The 24,517-nt window shown below is 34.5% G+C and overlaps 1 protein-coding gene across 1 annotated transcript; it reads right to left on the bottom strand.

The window, feature by feature from the left end:
- Window positions 1-12,400: 12,400 nt before the first annotated feature.
- On the bottom strand, window positions 12,401-14,402 carry LOC126755874 (poly(A) polymerase type 3-like). Its single transcript, XM_050468590.1, has 4 exons — window positions 14,283-14,402; window positions 13,520-14,180; window positions 13,255-13,451; window positions 12,401-13,186 (listed from the first exon to the last, which is right to left on the bottom strand). The coding sequence occupies exons 1-4, from the start codon at window positions 14,400-14,402 to the stop codon at window positions 12,401-12,403; spliced, it is 1,764 nt and encodes a 587-aa protein (XP_050324547.1).
- Window positions 14,403-24,517: the final 10,115 nt, after the last annotated feature.

The following is a 24,517-nucleotide window of genomic DNA, read 5'->3' as shown; positions in this document are numbered from 1 at the left end:
TTCACTTAAATGCTTGCATATGTATAGGCGCTCAGTTACTTTGTGTTATTATGCGCTCCATTTGTGCGTCCCCTTTGTGGTTGCATGCTGCTAAATTCATACAAATGCTCGCAAACAAGCATATCTGTGTGTATTTACCTACATTAGCACTCATTTAAATAAATGTTGTAGCATATTGTTGTTGTGCAGCACCATTTTGGGCATTGTTGTTAGCTCCTTTGTGTGGCCTAATTCAAAAAGCGTGCTGTACTCAGGTTGGGAATAGTAGATAACAGTTTATACAAAAAAAATGTTGTTGTTTTTTCGCCCCTCAACGCTTGTTGCCTGCCTGGTTTTTATGATTTTATTTTATGAACTGTTAAGGTGTGTGTGCAGCCTATTTTCGCTGTATTGCGCCGAAATGTATGCTAGAATTATACTATCATGTAAGCATATACTAACACACATATTTTTATGCATGGGATAACGGTACAAAGCGATATGCTTGTGCTTACTTTCATTTATAAGCTTGTTATGTTTGCAAATTCGTTGCATAATTTTAGGCGAGCGGGCTTGTAAAGCTGTAATATGTAAAAAAATTGTAATAGAGTAGTTATAATAAGGAAGTATGAAGAATTATGTGTGCTAAAAATAAAAAAATTTTGAAAATATATAAGAATTCATAAAGAGGTAAAGGTAAAGCTACTTCTCTAAATTACTGCTAAAAGCGGAATATGGAGTTCTGTAAAAAGCTGCAGCGTAAAATACAACAAATACTAATTTAGGCAATTCTTTTTGCATTTGTCTGCTACAGTTTTATTATGTTCATATTTTTAATTTTTTCGCAAGCAAACCAAGAACTTGTAGAATTTTATCTTCAAACACATAACCTCTTAAGGATGAAGTAGTAGTGGACTAAGCTAAAATTTTTATATACTGCTGCATAGAGCTAATTTTTAACGAATTACGCTGCACTTATATATATCATGATCTCTGCATATCAAATTTTTTTCGTCATTCTTCTAGTTTAGTACACTTTTCTCAAAAATTCATCTTATCAAGTTATTTTTCGTAGCTAAAGCAATAGCCATCAATATGTCTACTCCTAATATTAGGAATAGATATCGATAAGAGTGTGGTGATAAAATACCCAACTAGATTGTGGCTTCAGTTCATGAATTGATGAGTTATCCCGCGCTTTGTTGTTTTTCAAAAAGTTTGAGCTTATGAGATTTTTGATATGTCAATAAAGTGACTTTAAAAGTTCCAACTCAGCGCACTTAAACTGAACAAACTGCTTCAAAAATGCACTCATAAGCATGCATGGGTAATTCGACCATCTAAAAAAATAATTTAGAAAACAAGCAAAATTTCGAACACCGCTGTTCGTTTTTCGAACTTTTTTCGCATTCTAAATTATCTCTTAAGCTTCAAACAATATCTAGTAAATGCCTTATCGTTGGCTGTACTTCACTACTCTATTTCAATATTATGCACAACACATATTCAAATGGCTTACCATTCCAACTTCTTTAAAATCAGTTTCATAATATCGATACCGAATCGTCTATAACGGAAGTTCTCCTGTTTGTATATCCATATAGTGCGACGCCGGTTTTGTGGTTGTGTCAAAAACACTTTCACAAAATGCAAAATTTTCTGCCTTTTGAATTATAAGGCATTATGCTCTTTCATATATGTATATTCTTTATGATTACATGAGTAAACAGAGCATATTTAACGGTAAAGTATTGATATTTATACAATTTTAATGATTTTTTAATAATCTTGACTACTAAATTTTTGGTATTTCAAAAATTATATTACAAATTTGTATTATTACTTCGTCTATTACGAAATTGCATTACTGGTAACTTCGTCAACATTACTTGTACTCCTAAGTAATGTATTTAGGTAATCGAGATACAAATTTACATTACAGATTACTTCAACTCCATTAAAGTAAGTAATAGTAAGTAATGTTGTTCGGTAATTGAAATTATTTCGTCTATAATGCTTGGTACTGAAAAGTAATGATCTGAAAATATTATATAATTGGTAATGGGTAAGAGATAATAATTAAAATATAATATACTATATAATATATGATAGACAAAAGATAATAGTAATGCTAGTAAGTAATGGTATATAATGTAATGCGGTAATCGAGATACAAATTTGCATTACTGAATCCCTTGTGAACATTATTTGTACTCATCAGTAATGGTAAGTAATGTAATCAGGTAATCGAGATAAGAATTTGCATTACTGATGATTTCGTGTACATTACTTGTACTCATCAGTAATGGTAAGTAATATAATCCGGTAATCAATATTAAAACTTGCATTACTGAATAATTCGTATATTACTGATTACATCGCCTTCATTATATTGTACTGGTAAGTAAAGTAAGTAATGTAGTTCAGTAATCGAAATTATTTAGTCTATAAAGCTTAGTAAAGAGTAATAATAGGTAATAGATAAAATATAATAAAAATACATAAAAGTTAATAGTATAATGTATAATAGGTAATATTATATATAAAAGGAATATTATAGATATTTGAAAGTTAAAAGAAATTATATATATATATATATTATTACATATATATATATATACAAGTATTATGATACATTGTACATATTTTTGGTATTTCGGTTAATGAGTTATGGGTTGGCATTACTGATTACTTCAACTACACTACTTAGTACTGGTTAGATAACTTATAGTAAATTATAGAGTGAATAGATAACAAATACTGACTAAAATTTAACAGATAAGAGTCGTGCGCTGCATACCCTGAAGAAATTCTGTTAAGAATATGCAACATACAAGTATAATGCACACAAACACATAAACAATAATAATGCCGTAAACAGACATTTTATTGAAATCAACTAAACACCACCGTAGGCCTAAATTCGAAGGCACTCAGACGAACAGCTTTAAGTGCGTCAGCTGTTCACTGATAATAGTTACCATTACAAGCATATACACCACTACAAATACATATATGGAAATAATATAACAAATTGCACACGCTTGCAGATATTTATACGCAAATTAGCGAATGCCCTGCTGCTGATCAGCGCCCTGGGGTTGCCAAGCATTCAGGCGGTCTATCGATACCGCAAATATGAGAAATTACATATTATGCGGTTATGTTGCAGACGTAAATACCAAAGTCACAACAAGATGCCACAAACTAGCCAAAAGGCCGAAACGGTGACCGACCATACGACCGAGCGTCACACCAGGTATGTGTGTTGTTGACAGGCGGGCAACAACACCGGCAACCGTAAGCCAAAGCCTCAATGCTCAGCGTTCATGTGCGCTGCGGTGGAAAGCTGTGCACAGCTGCGAATACTCGTATACTTAGCTATAATGATATGTGAAATGGACAAGTGGATTTTGTTGCATAAATTTACGGTTTGACACTAGGCAATGCGCTGCCCAGGGGCGGTTGCAGATAACAGTGTTTTCATCACGGTACCGAAAGGCCGGCGGTGCTGCTACATTGCAGCGATGTTGCCGACAGGCAGTGTGGTGTTGATATTTTAGCTGAAATTTCGCATTTGCGAGCGGAGAGGCTTATTATTTTAATTTTTATTTAAATTAAATTATATGAAAATTGCATTTGAACAGCAAATTTGTTGCCAAGTGCTCTTGAAATGCTTCATTTAACTATGTGTTTGTGGGTCACTGTTTATGGGGTATATAAAGTGGGCTTAGAAATTTTCAATATTACTGCTTATATGATATTATTATAGTAGATATGTAGCTAAAGTATAGCGAGGCACGGAATTTTCATATAAAAATATTAAAATATTTTCTGGCGCTCAATGTGAAAATAACTAGAAAAGCTTTGGTAGCATTACACGGCACTCGCTAAGGTGCTTACGCATAGGTATTTTGGTGAAAATCTGTTAAAAGTGTGGGCGCGTTTATGTTCGTCGCTAAAATTGTGGTGAATATGGGCATATACGAATTCTGTCTAAAAGTTATTAAAAATGCTAACGGGAGGGTTGTGAGTTAAATCGGAAGCTTCGATGAAAAATAAATTAAAATAAAATTTGGGTGGCAACGACATAGATATTGGTTGCTAGCTCATATTCATATATTTATGTATAGAAGTACAAACTCTGCAGCCTGTGCCTACAGCGTGGCTATGAATATATGGCTTCCAAACTGGAATTACTTAAGCAGCGGAGAATTTGAAGGAAACAGTAAAATTATAATTAAATTTTGTTAATTTTGTTATTATTAAATTTTTCTGTTAATATATGACCACCAAATAAGCCACCGAGCACCATATGTAGCTAACACCCCGATCTTTGAAAACTAAAGAGCTTCGTGCTAAACACAAATCTTCATACAGTATTATTGAATTATACCGGACAACTACATATTTGTTAAGAGCTTAACTTTAACTTAGGCGTCAAAAATTCTCCATTCTATGCAGTTACTCAGTCTGAAATAATTGGGGTATAGGCTTACGTTTTAACCTCATGCGCTGCCTTACAGCATTGAATGCTTTCAGTCAAGTGGATAACAGAGTCAGAACTATGCATCATTTTTCAAAATTTTTCAAAAGAAATGGTCTGTGTCGATCATACTTTTTCAGGTCTCATGCGAGGCTGTTGCTTCATTGTCACTGGGAGTAGTTTCTAGGTGGCGAGTCACAAACCCAGCGCATACAAGTATATATTTATATAGTGAGCCGCTTGTTTTAAGACTGACGCCCGCTCTCAGCCGCACTACTGGTGAACAGACACTGCAATTAGACTTCAGCGAACCCTTAAGGGGTCAGTAGGGTAATATGGCCTATTTTTTTAACATTTTTTTTCATAGAAATTTTTTTGAGTATAGCCTCAAGACTGTAACTACTTACCCAGAAGCATGACTACACTTTATTACACCACGGTTTAGTATGCAACTGTATGCTAGTGACGAGGTTCATAGCACTAAAACAGCTTAGAATTTCCTTAATATTATTTTACCAACGTTTGTAGTGACTGTTCATGATTTAGCTCAACAATTTAAAGTTTAGAAGAAAAATTTTGAGTATCTAGGGTTTTTGGCTAAGAGAACGTTGGTGATGTCTGCTCTAGTGATATATTTTTGTTAATTATATTTAATGTATTATGCATATTTTTGGCCGAATATCATTTCTGGTTGAATTACGTAAATAAGCAAAATTGCCGCATTTGGGGTGAAGAGCAACCAGAAGCCGTTCAACAATAGACTTAATATAAGCATACGGTGAATTTCGATCGCTAATCGTTAACAAACTTTTTTGTTCAACAATTACAAACTATAAAAATCTCATTCGATAGACTTATTATAAGCATACTTCACTACAAACTATAAAAATCTGTTTTTTTTTTGTTTTTTGAGAGGCTTTGATATAGTTAATCATGCTGCTCCAACATTAAACTCATCGAAGAAACTCTCCTGAGGCACTGTAAAGGAATTGCTCATTTCTATTACTAAGAAATTGGTTTTCCTTTGTATACTGTGAACAAACTATATTCAAGAAGCTGTTTATTTGTTCGAACCGCCATTAGCGGACTACTATAGTGCTTATAAGGAAAAATTTGTCAATTGACGAGAGATCCTCACGCAAATTGTTCAGATCAGATCACTATATAGCATATAGTCGCCATACAAACTGAAAGATTGGAAGCAAGCTCTTGTAAGGAAGGGAAGGGTGTTTTAGTTTCGGTGCAATCGAGTTAACGTTTTTCTTATTTTTTATTTTTATTATTCGCGCTCATCAACTTCTTTTTCTTTAGTATCCTTTTAAAAATCTAAGCAAACTAATTTCAAAAAATTCAATTTAATCTCTTAATTTTAATTCTATAATTCTAAATTAATTTATTTTAATTTTTCCTTTAATTATACTGCCTGCTGTATTATTTTATCCCACTTTCTTTTTCTTTTCGTGTTGTTTTAACAATTTTCCACCTTTTTTAACGCCCAACTTGCACTTCATTACTGTTTCGTTGTTGCACGTTGAGTTCACGCACACATACAACTGTGAGTCGTTGCACTTTTCCATATCACTGGTCACAATTAAAATGTGCGCTACATATAATGTATTATATAATATGCTTTTTATCACATATTTTATGCAATTTTATGCAAGTTTTTCTTATATACGCTATATTAAGGCAGAAATATACACACATACATATATAAATGCATGCAAATACTTTCCTCGCATTGTGCTGCGCTGTAGTTAGGTCTGCGTGTAAGCGTGCATATAAGCAACATGAATTGCTGTGCTCTCTATGTTTGCAGCTTTTTTTCTCACTTGTGCGCCACTTTCATTTTATTTTAAATTTTTCCTACTCAAATGTGTTGCGCTGCACTTCAATCTTGTTAATACAATATTTTTTTTTCTTTTTTCATTTTATATTTCCTACTTTTTTGTTATTTTCCTTTTTCCAGCTCACTTTCCTTATTTTATTTTTGCTGTAGTTGTTTTCATGCTTCGCTTTACATTTTATTGCCGTAATTCTCGACACTTACACACATTTTTCTTCCGCCACTTTCGCTACGCTGAAATGCGTTTTATGCGCTCGCCATTTCACCGATAAGGCTGGGTTAAGGGGGGCAGGTGTAAAATTGTTTAAAATTCAGCGTTGAAATTGGGGTTGTTGCGCTGCGATTGAAATGGTGCTTTAATAACGTTAAAGTGCAATATATATTTATGATGCGATTGCAATTTAAAAGCGTAATTTGTTGTTAAAGTTGAGTAAGTTGAGTACGGTTGCGAGTTGAGTAGCGTAATTGTGGGTTACGTATACGACGTGGTGCACCATGGGAGTAGTATGATGGATTTTGTGCTAATAAAAGCTGTATATCTCTTGGTAAATAAACTTTTTGGGTGTTTCTGTTTGTATTTAGCCACTTTTTTTACATTAGGGTGGTTCTAAATTTTAATCAAAAATTTTTCATTAAGGTGCTGCTAAACAAGCAGTGCCCAGAAAATCTTGGTTTTACTACTTTCTAGAAAAATCTGAAAAATCTGTGACAATCGTGGCTTTTCTTCTTAATTATTGGGTCGTCGAAAAAGTCTTTTCGTATTTGGCAATAGATTTATCTCAGTGGTACCACTCACATTGTGTCATACCATACAGTGTTGCAAAGGTGAGATTTTAAGCTTCATTTAAAAAAAAAGTCTATGAGGTTATGGAAAAGATTGACCAGGAGCGTCACATAAGCAAATATGACATCGCTAAAGAGTAAAGTGGTTTTGAATCATTTAAAAAAGGCTGGCTACAAAAAGAAGTTCGATGTTTGGTTACCACATAAATTGCCGGTAAAAAATTAAATGGACCGAATTAACATCTGCGATTCTTTGCTGAAACGAAATTAAATCGAACCATTTCTGAAGCGAATGGTAACAGCAGACGAAAATTGGAATAAATTTGACAATAATGTGCGAAAAAGATCATGGTACAAGCGCGGTTGACCTCAAAAAATGATCGCAAAGCCAGGATTAACAGCCTGGGTGAATGGCTGATTCTACATTTTACTGTCAACAACTGATGAGATTGAAGCAAGTAATCGAAAAAAAGCGGCCAGAACTGATCAACAGAAAGGTAATCGTCTTTCAACAGCACAACGCTAGACCACACGCATCTTTGATGACTCGACAAAAACTGAGAGAGCTCGGCTGTGAAGTTTTGTTGCTTTCACCATGTAGCTCTGACCTTGGACCATTGGACTATCACTTGTTTCGGTCAATGCAGAGCTCCCTTAATGGAGTAAAATTGGCTTCAAGAGAAGCCAGTCAAAATTACTTGTCGTAGTTTTTCGCCGAGAAACCAGAAATGTTTTACGCTGATGGATTAATATCTCTATCGGAAAAAATGGTGTCGACCAAAATGGTACATATTTGGTTCATTAAAGTTCATTATAAATATAAAAAAAATAATTTGAAGTTTGATTAGAAATATGAAAATACTTTTTCGACTACCCAATATAAGCTTGCCACCTTAAAACTGCAGTATGCCTGCTTACGAAAGTCGGTTCTATGCAATAGACATGACATTTTTTCTTATTTGAACTTTGTTGTATGCCGCTTTCTTCGGCAGTACTCGTATTAATTTTGTTGCTGGTGTTTGCAAGAAGTCACAGCTGCCGGCTTTGGAGAACAGAGGAATATTTGCAAGAGTAATTTTTCCAAAAATTCATATCACGGCAATTTCAATTGAATTTCTTCATTATACTTTCTTAAAGGTTACTTTTTTGCATTCGTGAATAGATTTGTATTCCACTATTCATCTAATTAAGACTCCGTATGACTCCATGAGCGACAGAAAATAATTTTTTAATTATCGCTTACATTTGAAATGCGGCCTCGTCCGGCATGTTATCCTCCACTACCTGAAAGTCCTACCTTTCAACACTATTAAGCTAACTAATTTGGATTTATGTTCATTTCTATAATAAACAAATTCCAGTCGGCCGCAGGCATGATTCGCGCATAAACTGCAGTCATGAAATATCCATAGAGCAAACCAGAAACACCTTGGGCATTTAGTGTATCGCTTTATGAAATCATAAATGCATTGCATAAATCTTATAATACTTTTTTAGCACACCAAACGCCGGCAAACTGTTTAGAGATGCGCACTTTTGCATACGCTCTTGGCGGCGCGGCGCACTTTCATTAGGAAAATTACATATTTTATTGCGTCAAATGGCCAGGGATTACCGACTGCTTTGTGTATGCGCGTAAATGGAGCCATAATAAACTAAGCAGTAAATTAACACGGCGTTTATATGCTAACAAACTGCTCAAATATTAAAATAACAAACAAGCTACAACAAGGTGAAGGCAAAATGGCCAAAGCAACAACACGAGCGCTACATGCCACAACAACAAAATGTAGTGTAGGGTAGCAGCAGTGGGTGGGCAACAGACTATAAATAAAACTTAAGCTGTGAATGTAATTAGGCCGGATTATTGGCGTGCTTTTGTAAGTAATGCGCCTAAAAGGTGACTATTAAAAAGTTGAATAACGCTCAAATGAAAGCAAAATGAAGGTTGCAAGTGGCGGCTAGCAACTGCAAATGCACACTCCACTGTTAGTGGAAGTGGTGGCTGCAAGTTTATTACTGTACACGCCTCATTTTTACTCCCACCAAACACCTCTTTTCTTTCGCCTAAGCCGGTCAATCCAATGTTGAAATTTCGAATGGCAAGCAACCGGCATTGCACATTTGGTTGCTGAAGTTTGGCTCCAGCTGGTGCGCATTCTTGTGCCTCTCATTCTCACTACCACATTTTCGCCCTTCCCTCCAAACCTCTCACCACTCACACCACTCACTTCGCAGGCAAGTGCTTAGCTGCTGGTGAAATACTTGTAGTTTGCATACTTTCAGTTGTAAATAAACAATGACAACAAAATACAGCAAAAACAACAGCAATAAACACGAAACTTTGCACAGCAAATACTTGTGTGCATAAGCTAGTTGGGCATATTCATAAGCAGAAGTGTAGTGTGGCGGCGCAAAACATTAGCATAGCTCGTTACAACTAGCAGCTAGTTGCGTTGTTGTTGTAGAAGTGTTGCGAAACTTTTGAAACTTTTGCATTTGACCTATGCATCTATTGCAATGAACCCACGGAATTCTGACAATACTACAATAATTCTAGAACTTTTGTTGTGGCAGTACATTAAGTTGTTGTGCCTCGTTTGTTAATTCTCGCGTAGACGGTAGCAGTGTGAGCGCAGCGTTTTAAAATAAATTTCAGAATTCATTTCTATATTTTATTAGATTTTTTCCAAATGAACACATAGTTCATATATATACTGCTCTGAACTACAGCCTCCTTCAGAGAATTGACTATTCACTCTGATAAAGGAGCGTCGTTGCCAGCCTAGAACACATTAACCGGGTGTTAATTTGATTGGTTAAGGAATGCCTAACCTCGTTATCAATAGCATCGAATCATCTTGCGAAAAGGACGCTTTGGCTGCCAGACCACAGCGGAATCGCGTGTAACTGTAAAGCTGATGAGCTGGCAAGAAAGGGTATCCCTAGCTCATCCATAAGTAGAATGGGAGCGAGTCAGTGCTCTCCTCTCCGCTGTGCTTCGCGGTAACTCTCCCTATTTGTGGATGACCTAACAGACCATTGCCCTATCGGCGTTCATGCTTACCGGATGCAAGCTGCGGAAGCTGTTTGGAAGAAGTCGAGGTGGCAACATCTAAGCACTACCTTCTTGACTGTCCTACGTTTGTAAGGTTAAGATGTAAACATTTGGGAGCTCACAGTACCAAATCTTCACCGAACTGTAGGTTGTAAGTATGAATTGCAGGATTTATATTTTTATAGGCCCACAAAAGACTGTATAAATAAAGCGCAAAATATTTAATTATTCATCAATATTTATTTTGTCGCCTTCAAAGTAATCCCTACGAGACAAAATATACTTATGACAACGAGTTTTCCAGTCCTCGAAACACTTTTCATCAGCACTTTTTGAGATGACCTTCAGCTCCTTCATGAATTTTTTTTTAATCTCGATTGGCTGAAAACGGATTTCACGTACCGGCAATTTCAGTTTGAGAACCAAACACGCGGAGCCAAATCTGTTGAATACGGTGGTTGATCGATGATAATCATTGCGTTTTTGACTTTAAATTGAGTCACAATCGATGTTGCATTGTCATCGTGTGAAATTCAGAATTGTTCTTCCAAAATTCTGACCGTTTTCGATGGATGTTCTCACGCAAATGCCTCAGCACGGTCAAACAGAATCCCTAATAGACCGTCTGTTCTACTGAAATAAATTCATGATACACCAAACCACGAATATCGAAGAAAACAATGAGTATCAGCTTTGTTTTTGAGCAGCTTTGGTGTGGTTTTTCTGGTTTCGGCTCGTTTATTTCTCTTTTCCGATGATTCTTGACTTGTTTGCATGTCAAACTCATAAACCCATGTCTCGTCGGCACTTTTAATACTCTTCATTGTTCTAAGATCGGAATGCGCACTATTAAACATGTCCAAATACCTGTTTACGGTACTCTTTTTGAAAAAAAAAATTCAGCTTTATCGAGACGAGATGACAAAAACGCGTTTCATACCCAAATTATCCACCAAAATCATTCGAACGAACTCGCAAGGGATGTCGAGATTAAGTTGCAATCTCTCTAACACTTGCCTGACGATTTTCAAGCACCATATCTTTAACATTTTAAACATTTTCATCAGTTAAAGAGGTCGAAAGTCGTCCAGAATGAGGCAGAATGATCTCTCGATCGTCCTTGAAGGCTTTGTGCTACTCGTAGGCTTGTGGTTTTGATAAAACTGAATCAGAGTAAGCCCTTTTCCATATTCGCAATGATTCTGCACTCGAAACTTGATTAGAAATACAAAATTTGAGACAAGTTCTTTGTTCGTTATTTTTTTCCATTGTAAAAACCGCAACGTACTTCCGACTTAAGCAGTTATTGTAAGCAAGCTGGTTTGACAGATCGGCTCATTTAGTAATTAAGGACAGTCCTACCAACTTACCAAAACTAATTTTTTTGAAATATCATTTACTTGGGGAATTTAAATTGCAGTTTATGGGTCCCTTTTTTGTCAAAATGTATATTAGTCCAAGTGCGATCTCAGCCATTAAACCCAACATAACATAACTTAGATTTTCAAATTTTTTTTCAGACATATTTTATATTTGTATTGATTTTTTTATATTTGGTTATTTTTTAATCTAAACTGGTGCTCATTTCTTGAACTTTCTTAACCGTTTTATTTTCCTAAAATATAATAAATATATATAAATAAAAATATAAAAAAAAATCAGTTTAGTAATAAAAATTTCCAAAAAATTTAAACAATAATAAGTTCATAACTAAAATTCTTTATTAGAAATGATCTATTTTTTAATTGTACAAGCAAAATAATTTTTTTTCGATTTTTTCAATTTTGTTTTTAAATTGTTCAAATTGTCATATTTATTGCATATTATATATTAGTATTTATTAAATTACTTTCTGAAATACTAAATTTTTCTCAATTTGTCAATGTTTCTTATCTCAATTTCAAAATTTTCAATTTTAAATCTTGAATATTTTTCTAACTGCAAATATTTAATTAAAAACTTTATTTAAAAGTTATTATTTCTCATTCTAAATAATGTGTTTTTGAAATTAAATTAATTTAAATAATTAAAATTTAAAGTAAATTTTTTTGTCTACTATCAGTGAAAAATTCAGCTTTTATTAAAGAAAAATTATTGTATTATTTTTTTTAAGACTGTTTAGATAAAATTACATTTAATTTATTTTTAATAAAAATTAAAAATTCTCATTTTGCTTAATTTGTTTTCATTAAAAATATTTTATTATCGTTTTTAGTTGGAGTCATACCGCCATAATACATATTTAGCACTAAGAACTATCTTCCGATCCGCTAGAGCGCGACTTCTTAGCAGTACCACCCTCTTCCTCTGAAGACAACTCGGATGACGAACGTTTGGTCTTCGCTGAAATTGCATTGTCAAAACTCTTATGCTGCTCCATGGCTTTGCGTTCGCGCTTCAAGAAATCCTTATCCAAATACTGCGAGAGATCCTTACGCTTCACGTGGCATGTGTCAAGTTGCATACCATACTTCAGCATTTTTATGTTTGCCGCATGTTGCATGACCTGGTCAGTGAAGGTTTGTATACACGCTGTAAGGTCCACATTCAAATTCTTAACGCTTTTGAATTCCAAGCCGATAAACCACAACGCGCAGAATGGTGCTTGGCAAGCTGTTGGAATACCGCTTCCAATCTGCGTCTTCTCTCCATTCTGCTTGTAGTCGAAACTTTTCGGATTCACACGCGCCAACGAAATGTGTTCATTGCGCTCTAGATTAGCAACCAATAAGCGTATCCGCGATTCAACTAGGCCACACCACTCCAGCTGATCAGACGCTGTTGTTGAGGAGGCTGAAAGCACCAGAAAGTGGCGGTATGTGTAAAAGAAACTCGGCGCCTCGAAGAGTCGGTTCCATGAAGCATTGCCGCGCATGATTTCATCGACCGTAGACAAGCCACGATTAAGTTCATTGACTATAACGTTTTTAGTTGACTCCAACACGTTGAATGTGGAATTTTGTTGTGGATATGCCGGTGTTATGATGGGCATTAGATGATAGCGATCCGCAGCGTTGACACGTGGGTCCCAAACCTAAAATGTACAAAAATATAATATTAGCAAACTTGTCAATAAAAATTTCATAAACTCAAGCTACTTACCGGAAACCGTAAGTTCACATTTTCGGGTTGTCTGAGCAAGACTGGATGTGGCCACTGCCAACGTGAGAAGACCAGAAAGAATTTATGCACCAAAGTGGCGGCCGTCGCATTCGGATAAAGCTGACAGGTGCGTGCCACTAACATAGCCCATGTCACGCCACCAAAGTATCCCATCGAATTTGAGTAAATGCCATGTTCTGCAAGCAAAAAAAAATGATTTTAGTTTAAATATACAATATAAGTAAAACCACTGTGTGATACTCACTTTTCGCCCACAACTTGATCGCTCGCAACGTCAAGCGGAAGTTCTCTATATTCGGCACTAGCTCCAGTATTTCGTCGGTCACGCGGCAGCCATTCAAACTGCGCACCGAGCGTGGATCCAGATTGCGCAGCAAATTATTATCACTCAAACTGAAGTCGTCCGGTATCTCTTTGAGCGACAGACTCGCAAACAACAAATCAATTTCAATGTCGTCAAATTTCATTTTTATGACCGGCACGAAGGCCTCTTCCACCGCACGACACTCGGTCACTTCGGCTTGCTGCTTCAGCAACTCAAAGAATGTTGTAAAGTAATCCGCACGTTCGACATAAAGTGGCGCCACACAGAGCGCATCAATATCGGCGCCTCTATGATGTACGCCTAGGCGATATGAACCGAAAGTGTAGACTTTGCCACCCAATTTCTCAGCAGCGGCCTCGGGCACATGCTTTGCCACGGAGACATCTTTAATCCACTGCTTGACGAGCGTATTGAGCTTGGCTAAGATTTGCATGCGCTGATTAAGCTCCGCTTGAGTTTCGAAGACGCCAAATGGTTCTAAAGCTTTGTGTAATTCAGCTGTCTGCAGTAATTCTTCAGTACTGGGCTCAGCCAAGCTGATGGCAGATGTCAAACCGAGCTGCTTGACTGGCTTCTGCTGAGGCCGTTGCTGTTGTCCGTTTTGTCGTTGTTGTTGCTGGTTGTGTTGCCGTGGTCGATTTAGTCGCTGCTGTTGTTGCTGTCTTGGTTGTTGGTGTTGACGTTGCTGCTGCTGCTGGAGAGCTCCATTTCTAGCTTTCCCATTGTTAGGCTTGTAACCATCACGTGGTCCAGCCGTTGTAGAGCTTACTACATTCTGTGGACGTGAGTCGCCGTTCCACATTTTGGAGTAGTATAATCTGTAAGAATAGAAACTAAGAGTTATTTAACTGCTCAATGTAATAGTTAAGAAATGCTTACTTTTTTGCTTGATCGGCTTGTTGACAGAAGGTCATCTTGTTCATATTTTTCTTTAATTTAAGTCAAAACTTTGTGGAAATAATTTAGAATGCTTAGTAGTTCTCCTGAGCGCTTGCAGCTTTCAACTGTTGCTCTGGTGATTTTGCACCTGTTTATATACAGTTTTTCCGAACACTTATGCTTGAAAGGATGATTTAAATTCATAATCGTTGTAGAAAAAGGGCGTGCCCGCTTACCTGATATTGTCTAGTACAAAGACTGGGCTACCTTCGCTACCTGAATCACTTGCTAACTTTTTTCCTACCTGAACTAATTATTATTTTTTAATGTCCTGAGCTTTCTGAAGGCCAATGACCTTGTGATTTGGTTTTGTATTTTATTATTTCTTAAATTACAGTTAAAGTATTCTTTGTTTGGTTCTTATTCTTCTTCCGAGTTTTAAGAATAAGAGAAAACTATCTTCAATGGGCGGTTCAGGTGCTTTGTCAAAATATTAGAGCATTAGAGCTTGAGAGGTCGTAAAGAAGAGAAAGTAACAACAAATAATTCTTAGAATAACAATTGCTGTGACGCCTACTGCCACTGGAGAGGCGTCTCGCACAATTTAGAAGAAAGATTTGTGTACATTGCCAAAAACAAATAATAGATTATTCATTTAGATTAAACAAACACACAAAAATATAGATTATTCGAGCTAATGATCCCGAGCACAAATGTTCGAAAAGAAACATTAATCCTCCCAAAACACGATTACTTTTGTGTTTGATGAAGTGTTATGTTAGGTGAGATTCTATCACAAAGACGAGGATCGCGCTTCGCATTCGGAAATTCATAGAAATCTATTTCAGCTAGATCACTTTGATGTTCGAAGGTGGAAATCTGAAGTGTTTCAGCTTGGATATTGTAAAGGCGGTAGTCGAGTCGAGAATTAAGCCTTGAAAAGTTTTTGCCAAGTTGCTTGTACAGCAGATTCCCGTAAGATTTGAAACAATACCGCATGAACAGTTTATAATTAGAAGACCAATGACTAAGAAAAATTGATGACAAACGAAGAACTTTCTAGACCGTTTGAATTATTTTGAGCGAAAAGGATCTGTTGCAGGCACAAATTCTGGTGATAACAAAAATTTAAAAAAATCACATCAAAGTTATTTCGAAAACGAAAAATACTATGAAGGATAACATGAAAAGTGTCCACGATCTCATCTACTCAATGCAACCAAATATCTGGATTAAATATTGAGTATGAGAAAGCATAAGGGGGATGGGATGGGGCGTAGGCTTATTTCGAACAAGAAGTGCAAGCGTGAGACTACTTAACAGCAGGATTTAACGGCGTTTACGCATAATTCGAATAAGATTTACAAGGTATGATCTACATTGACTATTTGAAAAATGACGGCGATTTCAAAAAAAGTTGAATTTTACGGCAAATTTTGCCCGTTTTTTGCCAGCCAAAATTCTATCACATCAAAAACCCGATGGGTATATACATATGTGTGTATCATATGTTCAATTATACACAGAATTCTTGTATTCAGAAAATAGTTACAAGACGATTTCGAGTTACCACTGCATTAAATTCGAAAAATGGTGTTTCGAGAAAAACTTGTTTAAATATAAACGGATTAAGGTGATTCAGCTGAGTGGCAACACTTTTTGTTTTTTAATTTTTTTTTTAGTTTAGCGAGTTTCTTTTATTCACATAATGCGATATAAGGGATTATATCCACTTATAAGTTCGAAAAAATGTGTTTTTTTTGTTAATTTTTTGTGGAGAGGCTTTTTATTGAATATACATATATGTACATAAAATATATGAACATTGGGCGAATTTAACTTATTCTAAGAATTTATATTTTATTAATACAAATATTGCGTTCCTTCGTTCCTGTAAAAGATACCCTGAAAGTCCTCCACAAAATTATTAGGATTACTTTTCGGATAGATAAATATGATAAAAATGATTGAATAAATAGTCACAAAATAGTTACAACACAAAATGGCGGCTTCCCAACAAAAAAAATCCATGTCTTTTCAGCAGTAGAGAAACTGGCATTTTTTTGCTTATTCCAGTGACAGGGTGGGCCTTCCGTGTCACATGACACTTGTCACATGACACTTGTACTCTTCGCGCCCAACATTGCGAGCAGGTGGATTCACAGTGTGCTCCCAGTTGATATCATAATAATCTTGTATGCCAATATTGTCGTAATTGTAAGTGACCGCAAAGAAACTTTAGGCTGTAACTCAAAACCTATTTTAGATATTGATTTGAAAATTGACTATGTTATTTTTAAATGCTTAAGCTGTCGGAATATGAAAAAAAATGTTTTTTTTTTAATTTCACATCAGGAAGTTGAAGTATCGCTGGGTCAAATACTGGGTAGTCGAAAAAGCGAAAAAGTTTTTTCGTATTTCTTACCAAATTTGAACTTATTTTTTTATATTTATAATAATAAATAAATAAACAAATATGTACCATTTTGGTCGACCACTTTTTGCCATTTTTCCGCTAGAGACTTTGTTCGAACAGTGTAAAACTTTCTTCAGTGTAAATCAAAATTTCGAAATTTCCAGAACGGAAGCGAACGAGCCAATGTTGTGCTACACGAACTGATACAACATCGTCTCCGTAAACTTCACAAATTTCATTGATAGCTTGCGTGGCATTCCTCCCTTTTTTATAAAAAAATTTCAAAATATAGCGAATTTTTTCATTATTTTCACTCATTTTTGAACAGCTGTAACTGTTTTTTAACTTCCTCGAATTAAATTTTTTTTTGGTTAAATGAAGCTTAAGATCTCACCTTTACAACACTATATGGTATGATCCAATGCGATTGGTAGCACTGGAGATATACGACTGCAACGACACCCATTAACAAAATACGAAAAGACTTTTTCGACCACCCAAATATATTGATTATGTTTAGAATAAACCGTCATTTTCAAAAATTATCGTTTTATGGCTACAACCTGCCTTTTTGTTTATCTAAGATATCAGCATGACTTACAGTAACCAATAAAAACCATACATGATAACTTTTGTACGCTCCAGAGAGCATCAAAAAAATAACTTTCAATTAGTTGAAAGCCGCTTTGCCGCAATGTTGCGCAGCATTAAGCGCACGCTATAAAGCTTCAAACAAAACATGTATGTGCATGCAACGCTTGCATTTACAACAAAGCATTTTGCCAAGAAAACAACAAGCTTGCAACAGCGATTGAAGCCATCAAAGGTGCCAGGGCTGCCCGCAAATTCAAGTGGAATTTCCAACTTCAGACAAGTGATTGGCTGTCTTACAGGCACTTTGCTCAAACTGTTGCGTTGCGCTACTAAGACATGCCGTTAGCTTGCCGCATGCTGCTGCTGTCAGCTCTATGCCGGCAACTTTTGCTTTAATCCTTTATTGGAAGCCTACGTTGCTTTGGCTCACAAGTATTTCATAATTAGAAAACCACATGCTGCTTGCGGAAGAACAGCAGCAAGTCTTGCTTACATTTCTTTGCCTTCACTTTTTGTGGTACACGCTTTTTCCTCTTCGCACCACTTTAATATGACACGCCTGATTGGTTTTGAGTTGGAACTTTAGTAAGAATTTGTTCGACCATTTGAGCGCAGCTTGGAAAGTTTTCCTTGCAAGTGTCAAAGAAAAAATATTGAAATTGCACAGGTTATTAAATATTACCGTTATGCAGGCAATTTATGTGCATTTGTTGGCAGCAGAGAAAATAGCAGTTAGTGGGTTAATGAGATGCCGTATTTTCCAAATAAAATAAACAAAAATTTACAGAGATTTCTCACGTGAAAGTAAGCTAGCATACACATTTCTCATACATATTTACACATTTTATTTATTTAGTTTTCGAAAAGGTGGAAATGCACGCTATCGCTCAAACTAGCACTTACCGTTATTTGATACCAGTAGCAAGCAGAAATTAACACTTTTAAATTAAGCAATTTTCTCAACTATAAATTTGCATATATACATATAACACACACACACTTGCACATATGGAAATCCATTCAGCAGCTTGTGGCCTCTTGCCGACTTGCCAACCTAACCGAACAACATGTAAACAAGAAATCTCATACGCCCATAAAAGTATGCAGCAAAAAGTGGATTAAAGAGATGCTTAGCAGCAAACAGCCGAGAGCAAGTCGCATATTTGCCACACACACTTATGCACATACACGCACACCTACTACATATATGCACCGTTGATATGTCTGCAGAACTTGCGCAAACTTGTTTACAAACAGAAAAACTTAAAATCCCACACACTCACCTCTACACACATGCAAGTAGTAGTAGGCAAGTGGATGTGCGCTGTGGCAGCATGGGCAGCTTGTGTGTACTCTTATGGAAAGTTAAATAATTTCAATAAAATTACTTTGAAAATGTCTGTACTTTGCACTTTGAATATTCTATTGCAGCGCCAAATGGGTTGTAGCTGTAAACACTACAGCTACATGTGTAAATATCCACCTATACATGTATGTGTGTGTGTGTGAGTGCTTGCTTTAATAGGAGTATGAACTTTGTAGGTAGATTTGCGAATCTTACCTATGCATATAAATACAAATATGCATACATATTTATGGGCAAACGTGCTACAAGTGTGTTTGCAGTTTAAGTTCGCCGTTATAGGGTTAACAGGCGTCTTTTATGTTACACACATATAATACATATATAATATACTATATATAGAATATATAAATGCGCATAAAACTTGTATTTTATTTCATTAAAGCGTACTGTAAGCAAACTACATTTCTAGCTGACGGCGTTATATAAGTAAGCGAGCATGCATTTTAAGTTTTTGTAGCACTTAACTTAGCTCAGTTTTATGCTTAGGCAGTACTAAAGGCCTAGTAAAATTTTGGGGCGAGCTGATGTGTAAAAATGTTTATTTTCTTCAAATTTTGTTATATTAATTAATATATTTGAATTTTACAGCACACACTAGACTTCTACTATACATACGATGTGATATGATGTGACTTTATTGGTCGAAGGGTATGTGGCTACGCCATTAAATGGGTTTATAGTATTTCTTTTAACTTCGGTTAGAGTTTAGAGCCAAAAAGGTGTAGACTTTCTCGATATGACTATATTCGCATGCTAGTTGTTTTTCTATAGCAATGAAAGCATATAATGTATTGTCCTGTGGTATGATATATATTTAAATAATATCAAGTGATGCGATGTTATGGTTTTTGTTTTTAATAAACAGTGATGTGTTGAAGAAGAATTGTTGTTTAATTTTAGTTATTTTCTATAATCACTTTTACCCAGCACTGAAATGAATTTATTCGACTTTTTCTTTCATTTAAAATATGAAAATATAATTCCTGATTGGCTGCTTGAAAATATTGCGTAGTCGAAAAAGTCTTTTCGTGTTTCTAATCAAACTTCAACTTATTTTTTTATATTTATACTAATAAATAAATCAACAAATATGTGCCAATTTGGTCGACCACTTTTTTTGCAATTTTTGCGCTAGAGGCATTATTCCATCAGTGTAAAACTTTCATTAGTTTAAATCGAAATTCCGAAATTTCGAAATTTCCAGAAAGGAAGCGAGTGAATCATTGTTGTGCTACACGAACTGATACAGCATCGTCTCCGTAAACTTCACAAATTTCATTGATGGCTTACGTGGCATTCTTCCATTCTTCCATTCCTTATACTTTTATTCTTGTTATATATATTATCGCTAGACCAGTGCAGATCCCTTTGAAAACGGTAAAAAGTCAAAGGAATTCATAGTATGTTGAAACCTATTGGAAATGACAGATAAAATATCAAAAATTAAAAGTGACTTCATTTTTTTATTAATATTTTCCATTAATTTTTGATATTTTATTTGTTTGAAATTTTAAGAGTTAAACTTAAACTTAACTTAGTTTCTGGCGAAACTGCGACCTACAGAAAAAAGTTATATGCCAAAAATCTTATAAAAATATCTTAAACTTTTAAACATCTCTTTTACATAAGCTCAAAGTTTATGTGAAAAATTCAAATATTCAGGCATTTATCGTTTTTATTTTTATCTTGTACAAAAATATTTTTTCCAAAGCGAAATTTGGTGTCAACTTGCCTTCTTGTGTATCAAATACATAGCATTTTTCTTTCTAGTTAAAATATAACTTAAAATCAAAAAAAAATATCAACCTTTTTTAAGTTTAATATATTTTAACATTTATATTTATTATAGTTTTTGTATTATATTATATTTTCTGAAATCTCAACTTTCTGATAGCATACAATATATACATTACTAAGGTAAACTTTCTCAGTAAATAAAAAAATGCACAAAATACATATGCTCAGACAATCCAATTTTTATTCAAATCTGCGTGCAAACTTTTCATCGAACTTACTTTGTATGTTGTTGTTCTCAGAAACATGGCTTTGTTTGTCATTTACAATTTGAGACTTAAAATCCGCAAAGTGCTTAAAACTTGGCGCATGTGGGCATATGAGCACAAATTCACTAAGTTTTCCCTTTAAAAGTGTTTAATGGCTTGTAAAGCTTAAATTGCTGCCTATCGATTACGAAAACTCTTCAGCACATAAACTAAATATAATTGTATATACAAAGATAACTCTTCAAATGGAGAAAACGAAAGCCTTTCTGATTCAACTAATGAAGTTTAATGTCTGGCGTTAAAGTTTCGTAAAATATCTTTAACATGGCAGAGAGTGAATTTTTGGCGATACAAGTGAGTAAGAGATAACCCAGTATTGTAGAATAGAGCTTTGCTAAACATATATAAATGTTTCTATTACTGGTTTTTGAATGTGCCAGATTTCAAAGCATACTTATAAGCGCTAGGCAATTTGAACAGATAGTCAGTTAATCAATCCGTTAATACCGAAATTTTATTGAATTAATATCAACAAAGTAAAAAGGAATTAAAAATTCGACGGAAAAGTATGCATGAAATCTTATTATTATGATTTTTGTAAAAAAGCGGGAAAATTTCACAAAAAACTGTAAGGGACGTGAGTGTAAGAATTCCTACACTTAAGTGGCCTTAGATATGAGGATATTGTGTCAAGCGATTCCAGTACTCTTTCTTTTTATATTTATTTATTTTATTCGAAAAAAGTACAAGTATATGAAATTCTATCACCCCAATTAACAATGCTAAAACGAGCTTTTCATAATTCACAAAACCAAAAGTGTTTTTGTTTTATTAAAAGTATATTTAGTGCACTGCAGCCGCAAAGCTTCAGAAGCACACTTCATAGAGCAAAATACTGCTTTTCTTCTCTCAGCCAAGTAACAGCTTGATTTCACAACGAGTTGAGTCAAGTTAAGTAAAAACGAAATTCTTGTGAATTACTTACGCTTGAAATGCACGTATTCATGCAAACTTTTCGGACTATTTCCACTCACTTAACACTTAAGGGCATAACAAAATAACAATTACAAAATACATGTGTCTACAGTTCGCTTTCGAATATATTTACATATGTGTATGTATATAATATATATGGATATTTTCGTTAAAATTTTTTAGCTATTAAGTGCTCACATAGAAAAGCCGCAAAACAAAAAGGTTCGCAAAAAGGACAGTCTATGGCAAATATTTGCGAAAGACCTTGACAAATGGACGTGCTTGATGGAATTACAATATACAAAGGCTTAGTTAGCTAAGAAATATGTGAGTTAGAAATATGTAAGTTAGAAATATATGACTTAGAAATATGTGAGAAATGTCGTATATATCTATGTATAGTATTTCTGTCAAACACTTGATTATTGAAGTGTTTTTGCACTTAAGCATGTTATGTAAGCAGCTAAAAGGCACATGCAGTCAGCTTGGTATGCTTAAGCAGTGGCTAGACGAAATTTTTTAATTGATTGTGCGTCTTGTTTTTATAAAATTTACATATTTACATGTCTTTGTGTATTGATAAGCGTCAGTGTGCGGTTGCACACATGAATTTATCTCGAGATTTTCAACAAAAGAAAATTTGCTAACTTACTATACACTTTGGGTTAACTCAATGAAACTTATTCTCAATTGTGTAGACACTTTTTTATATTTTTTTTTTCTAAAACCTTTATATAACATTAATTTTTATTTGATGTAGGAATTTTCCGGCTGCGCAAATTAATTTTTACGAAACATTTGGCAATAACAATAACCACATGTGCTTAATCGTTGCCATATTTTCATTTCTTTATTGCTTTCATTGCCCATTTCGCATATTAGCGCCTTTATACACATAGCTATACATATGTAGTTCACATTGACCTCAGTAGTTATAACATAGATGTCGAGTAAGGAGTTTTTGTGGCAAACGTGTAGACGTCTGGACAGGAAATAAGTAAAGTTGTTGTAGTGAGATGAAAATTTTTGAAATTCATAAATCACTTCAAATTACCAATTTTATGTTAATAAATTGAGCAGTATCTTTCAGTGTATAAAACCACTAAAATACTTGAAAATTAATGCGTATTGAAGCATATGATAATAAAATGTCACATCACATCACATTTATTGATGTATTGTGAAATTTCAAACGCCCATAACCAAATGAATGAGTGATATGAAATCACTTCAGATTATTTGCCTTTGCTCCGAATACAGGTAGTATTCGTACATACTGCTATTTAGTCACAAATTGTTGTGCTTGATGATGTTGTTGTTCTAGCGGCAGAGTTCTGACCGTATAAAAAATACGGATCCGTTCTGGTTCCGTAGAACAAATTTCGTGAGAAAAAATTGTCGCACCATATAGTGTCCTATCCTAATTATATAGTTATATCTCTTCAACATATTTTGTTGATGTTATTTAAATGAGTTGTTTAATTATTGAAACATGTTGTCACATCAAATTGCTTTCAAGTCTTCGTTGCAAAGCACACCGCTTGCCATCAGATTATATCAAAATAGACCGAATTTAAAACATATCTTGTATGAACTACTGTGATCAAATTGAAAGGTGAATTTTTAATTTATACTTCGCGTGTTTTTCGAATCGGTAATTTTTTTTTTCTGTAAGTTGGCAGTACTGTTAGTGACATATTCATTAGTATTTGAGATACGCGTCGTTTTGTGAGGTTCTAAAAGTGAATTCTTCGATTTTTACTTTGTCTGAATTTATTGAACAAAGAATCTCATACTGCATTGGAGATTACTTGGAAGGAAATGAAATGGCCAAATCACATTTCTATTTAATCACAATAGTATAGTACTCGTATCGCACACAACATATCTCTTTGACCATAACATTTACATCATGTCATGGCATATAATAATAGATGAAGTGATGTCATAATAAATTATGTCACGTCACATTTTGTCAGATCACATTATATTCGATCAATTATGTCACATAACTTTTTATATCACTTTTTATCACATCACATAATATTAAATCCCGTGATGTCATATGAAATTGTATCACATTACATTTAGTCAGATCACATCATAGCATCCTTGATCTATTCACCTCACATATCATAAAATTACTGTAGTTAACGTCGCATCATGTATCAATAAAATCAAATACATCATACAGTCGTCCATACTTTTACATATATCAAATTATGTTACTATATCATATCATGCCATCACGCATGCAATTTATTTAATGCAGCTTTGATGATGAAGCTTTGAAATGTATCATCAAATCATGACATAACATCATAAAGCATCACATCATACCGTCAAAGCTTATCACATGAAGTCATATCAACACATTATGTCATTTTAAATTGTATCACATGTATCAATAACATCATCGATTTTTTCTTAGATTTTAGCCACGCCATGTGCCAAAAAAGTCATCATACTAAAATATTACATCAAATCGTCTCTGATTTGGTCACATATCATCACATCTTATCAAATTATTGTATTTAATGTTATAACATCAAAAAACATCACATAGCGTCACCCTGATAATCATCATGTATCAATTATTATATCAAAAAACATTTCATCATATCGTCGTTCATATTATTTATACCCAATCATATCGCAATATGACATATTAAATAATATTACAT

The sequence above is a fragment of the Bactrocera neohumeralis genome, chromosome 4 (genome assembly GCF_024586455.1).
Source record: "Bactrocera neohumeralis isolate Rockhampton chromosome 4, APGP_CSIRO_Bneo_wtdbg2-racon-allhic-juicebox.fasta_v2, whole genome shotgun sequence".
NCBI lineage: Eukaryota > Metazoa > Arthropoda > Insecta > Diptera > Tephritidae > Bactrocera > Bactrocera neohumeralis.
Note: the sequence above shows the minus strand (reverse complement) of the source record. Positions and strands in the feature narration are given on the sequence as shown.

Bases quoted from the DNA above. Each gene is read 5' to 3' on its own strand.
- LOC126755874 (XM_050468590.1), bottom strand. From the start codon at position 14,402: ATGTGGAACGGCGACTCACGTCCACAGAATGTAGTAAGCTCTACAACG. The intron at 14,181-14,282 runs CGTCAACACCAA...CAGCAACGGCCT, and splicing joins CTCTCCAGCAGCAGCAGCAA to CAGCAGAAGCCAGTCAAGCA. The intron at 13,452-13,519 runs GTGAGTATCACA...TTTTGCTTGCAG, and splicing joins GATCAAGTTGTGGGCGAAAA to AACATGGCATTTACTCAAAT.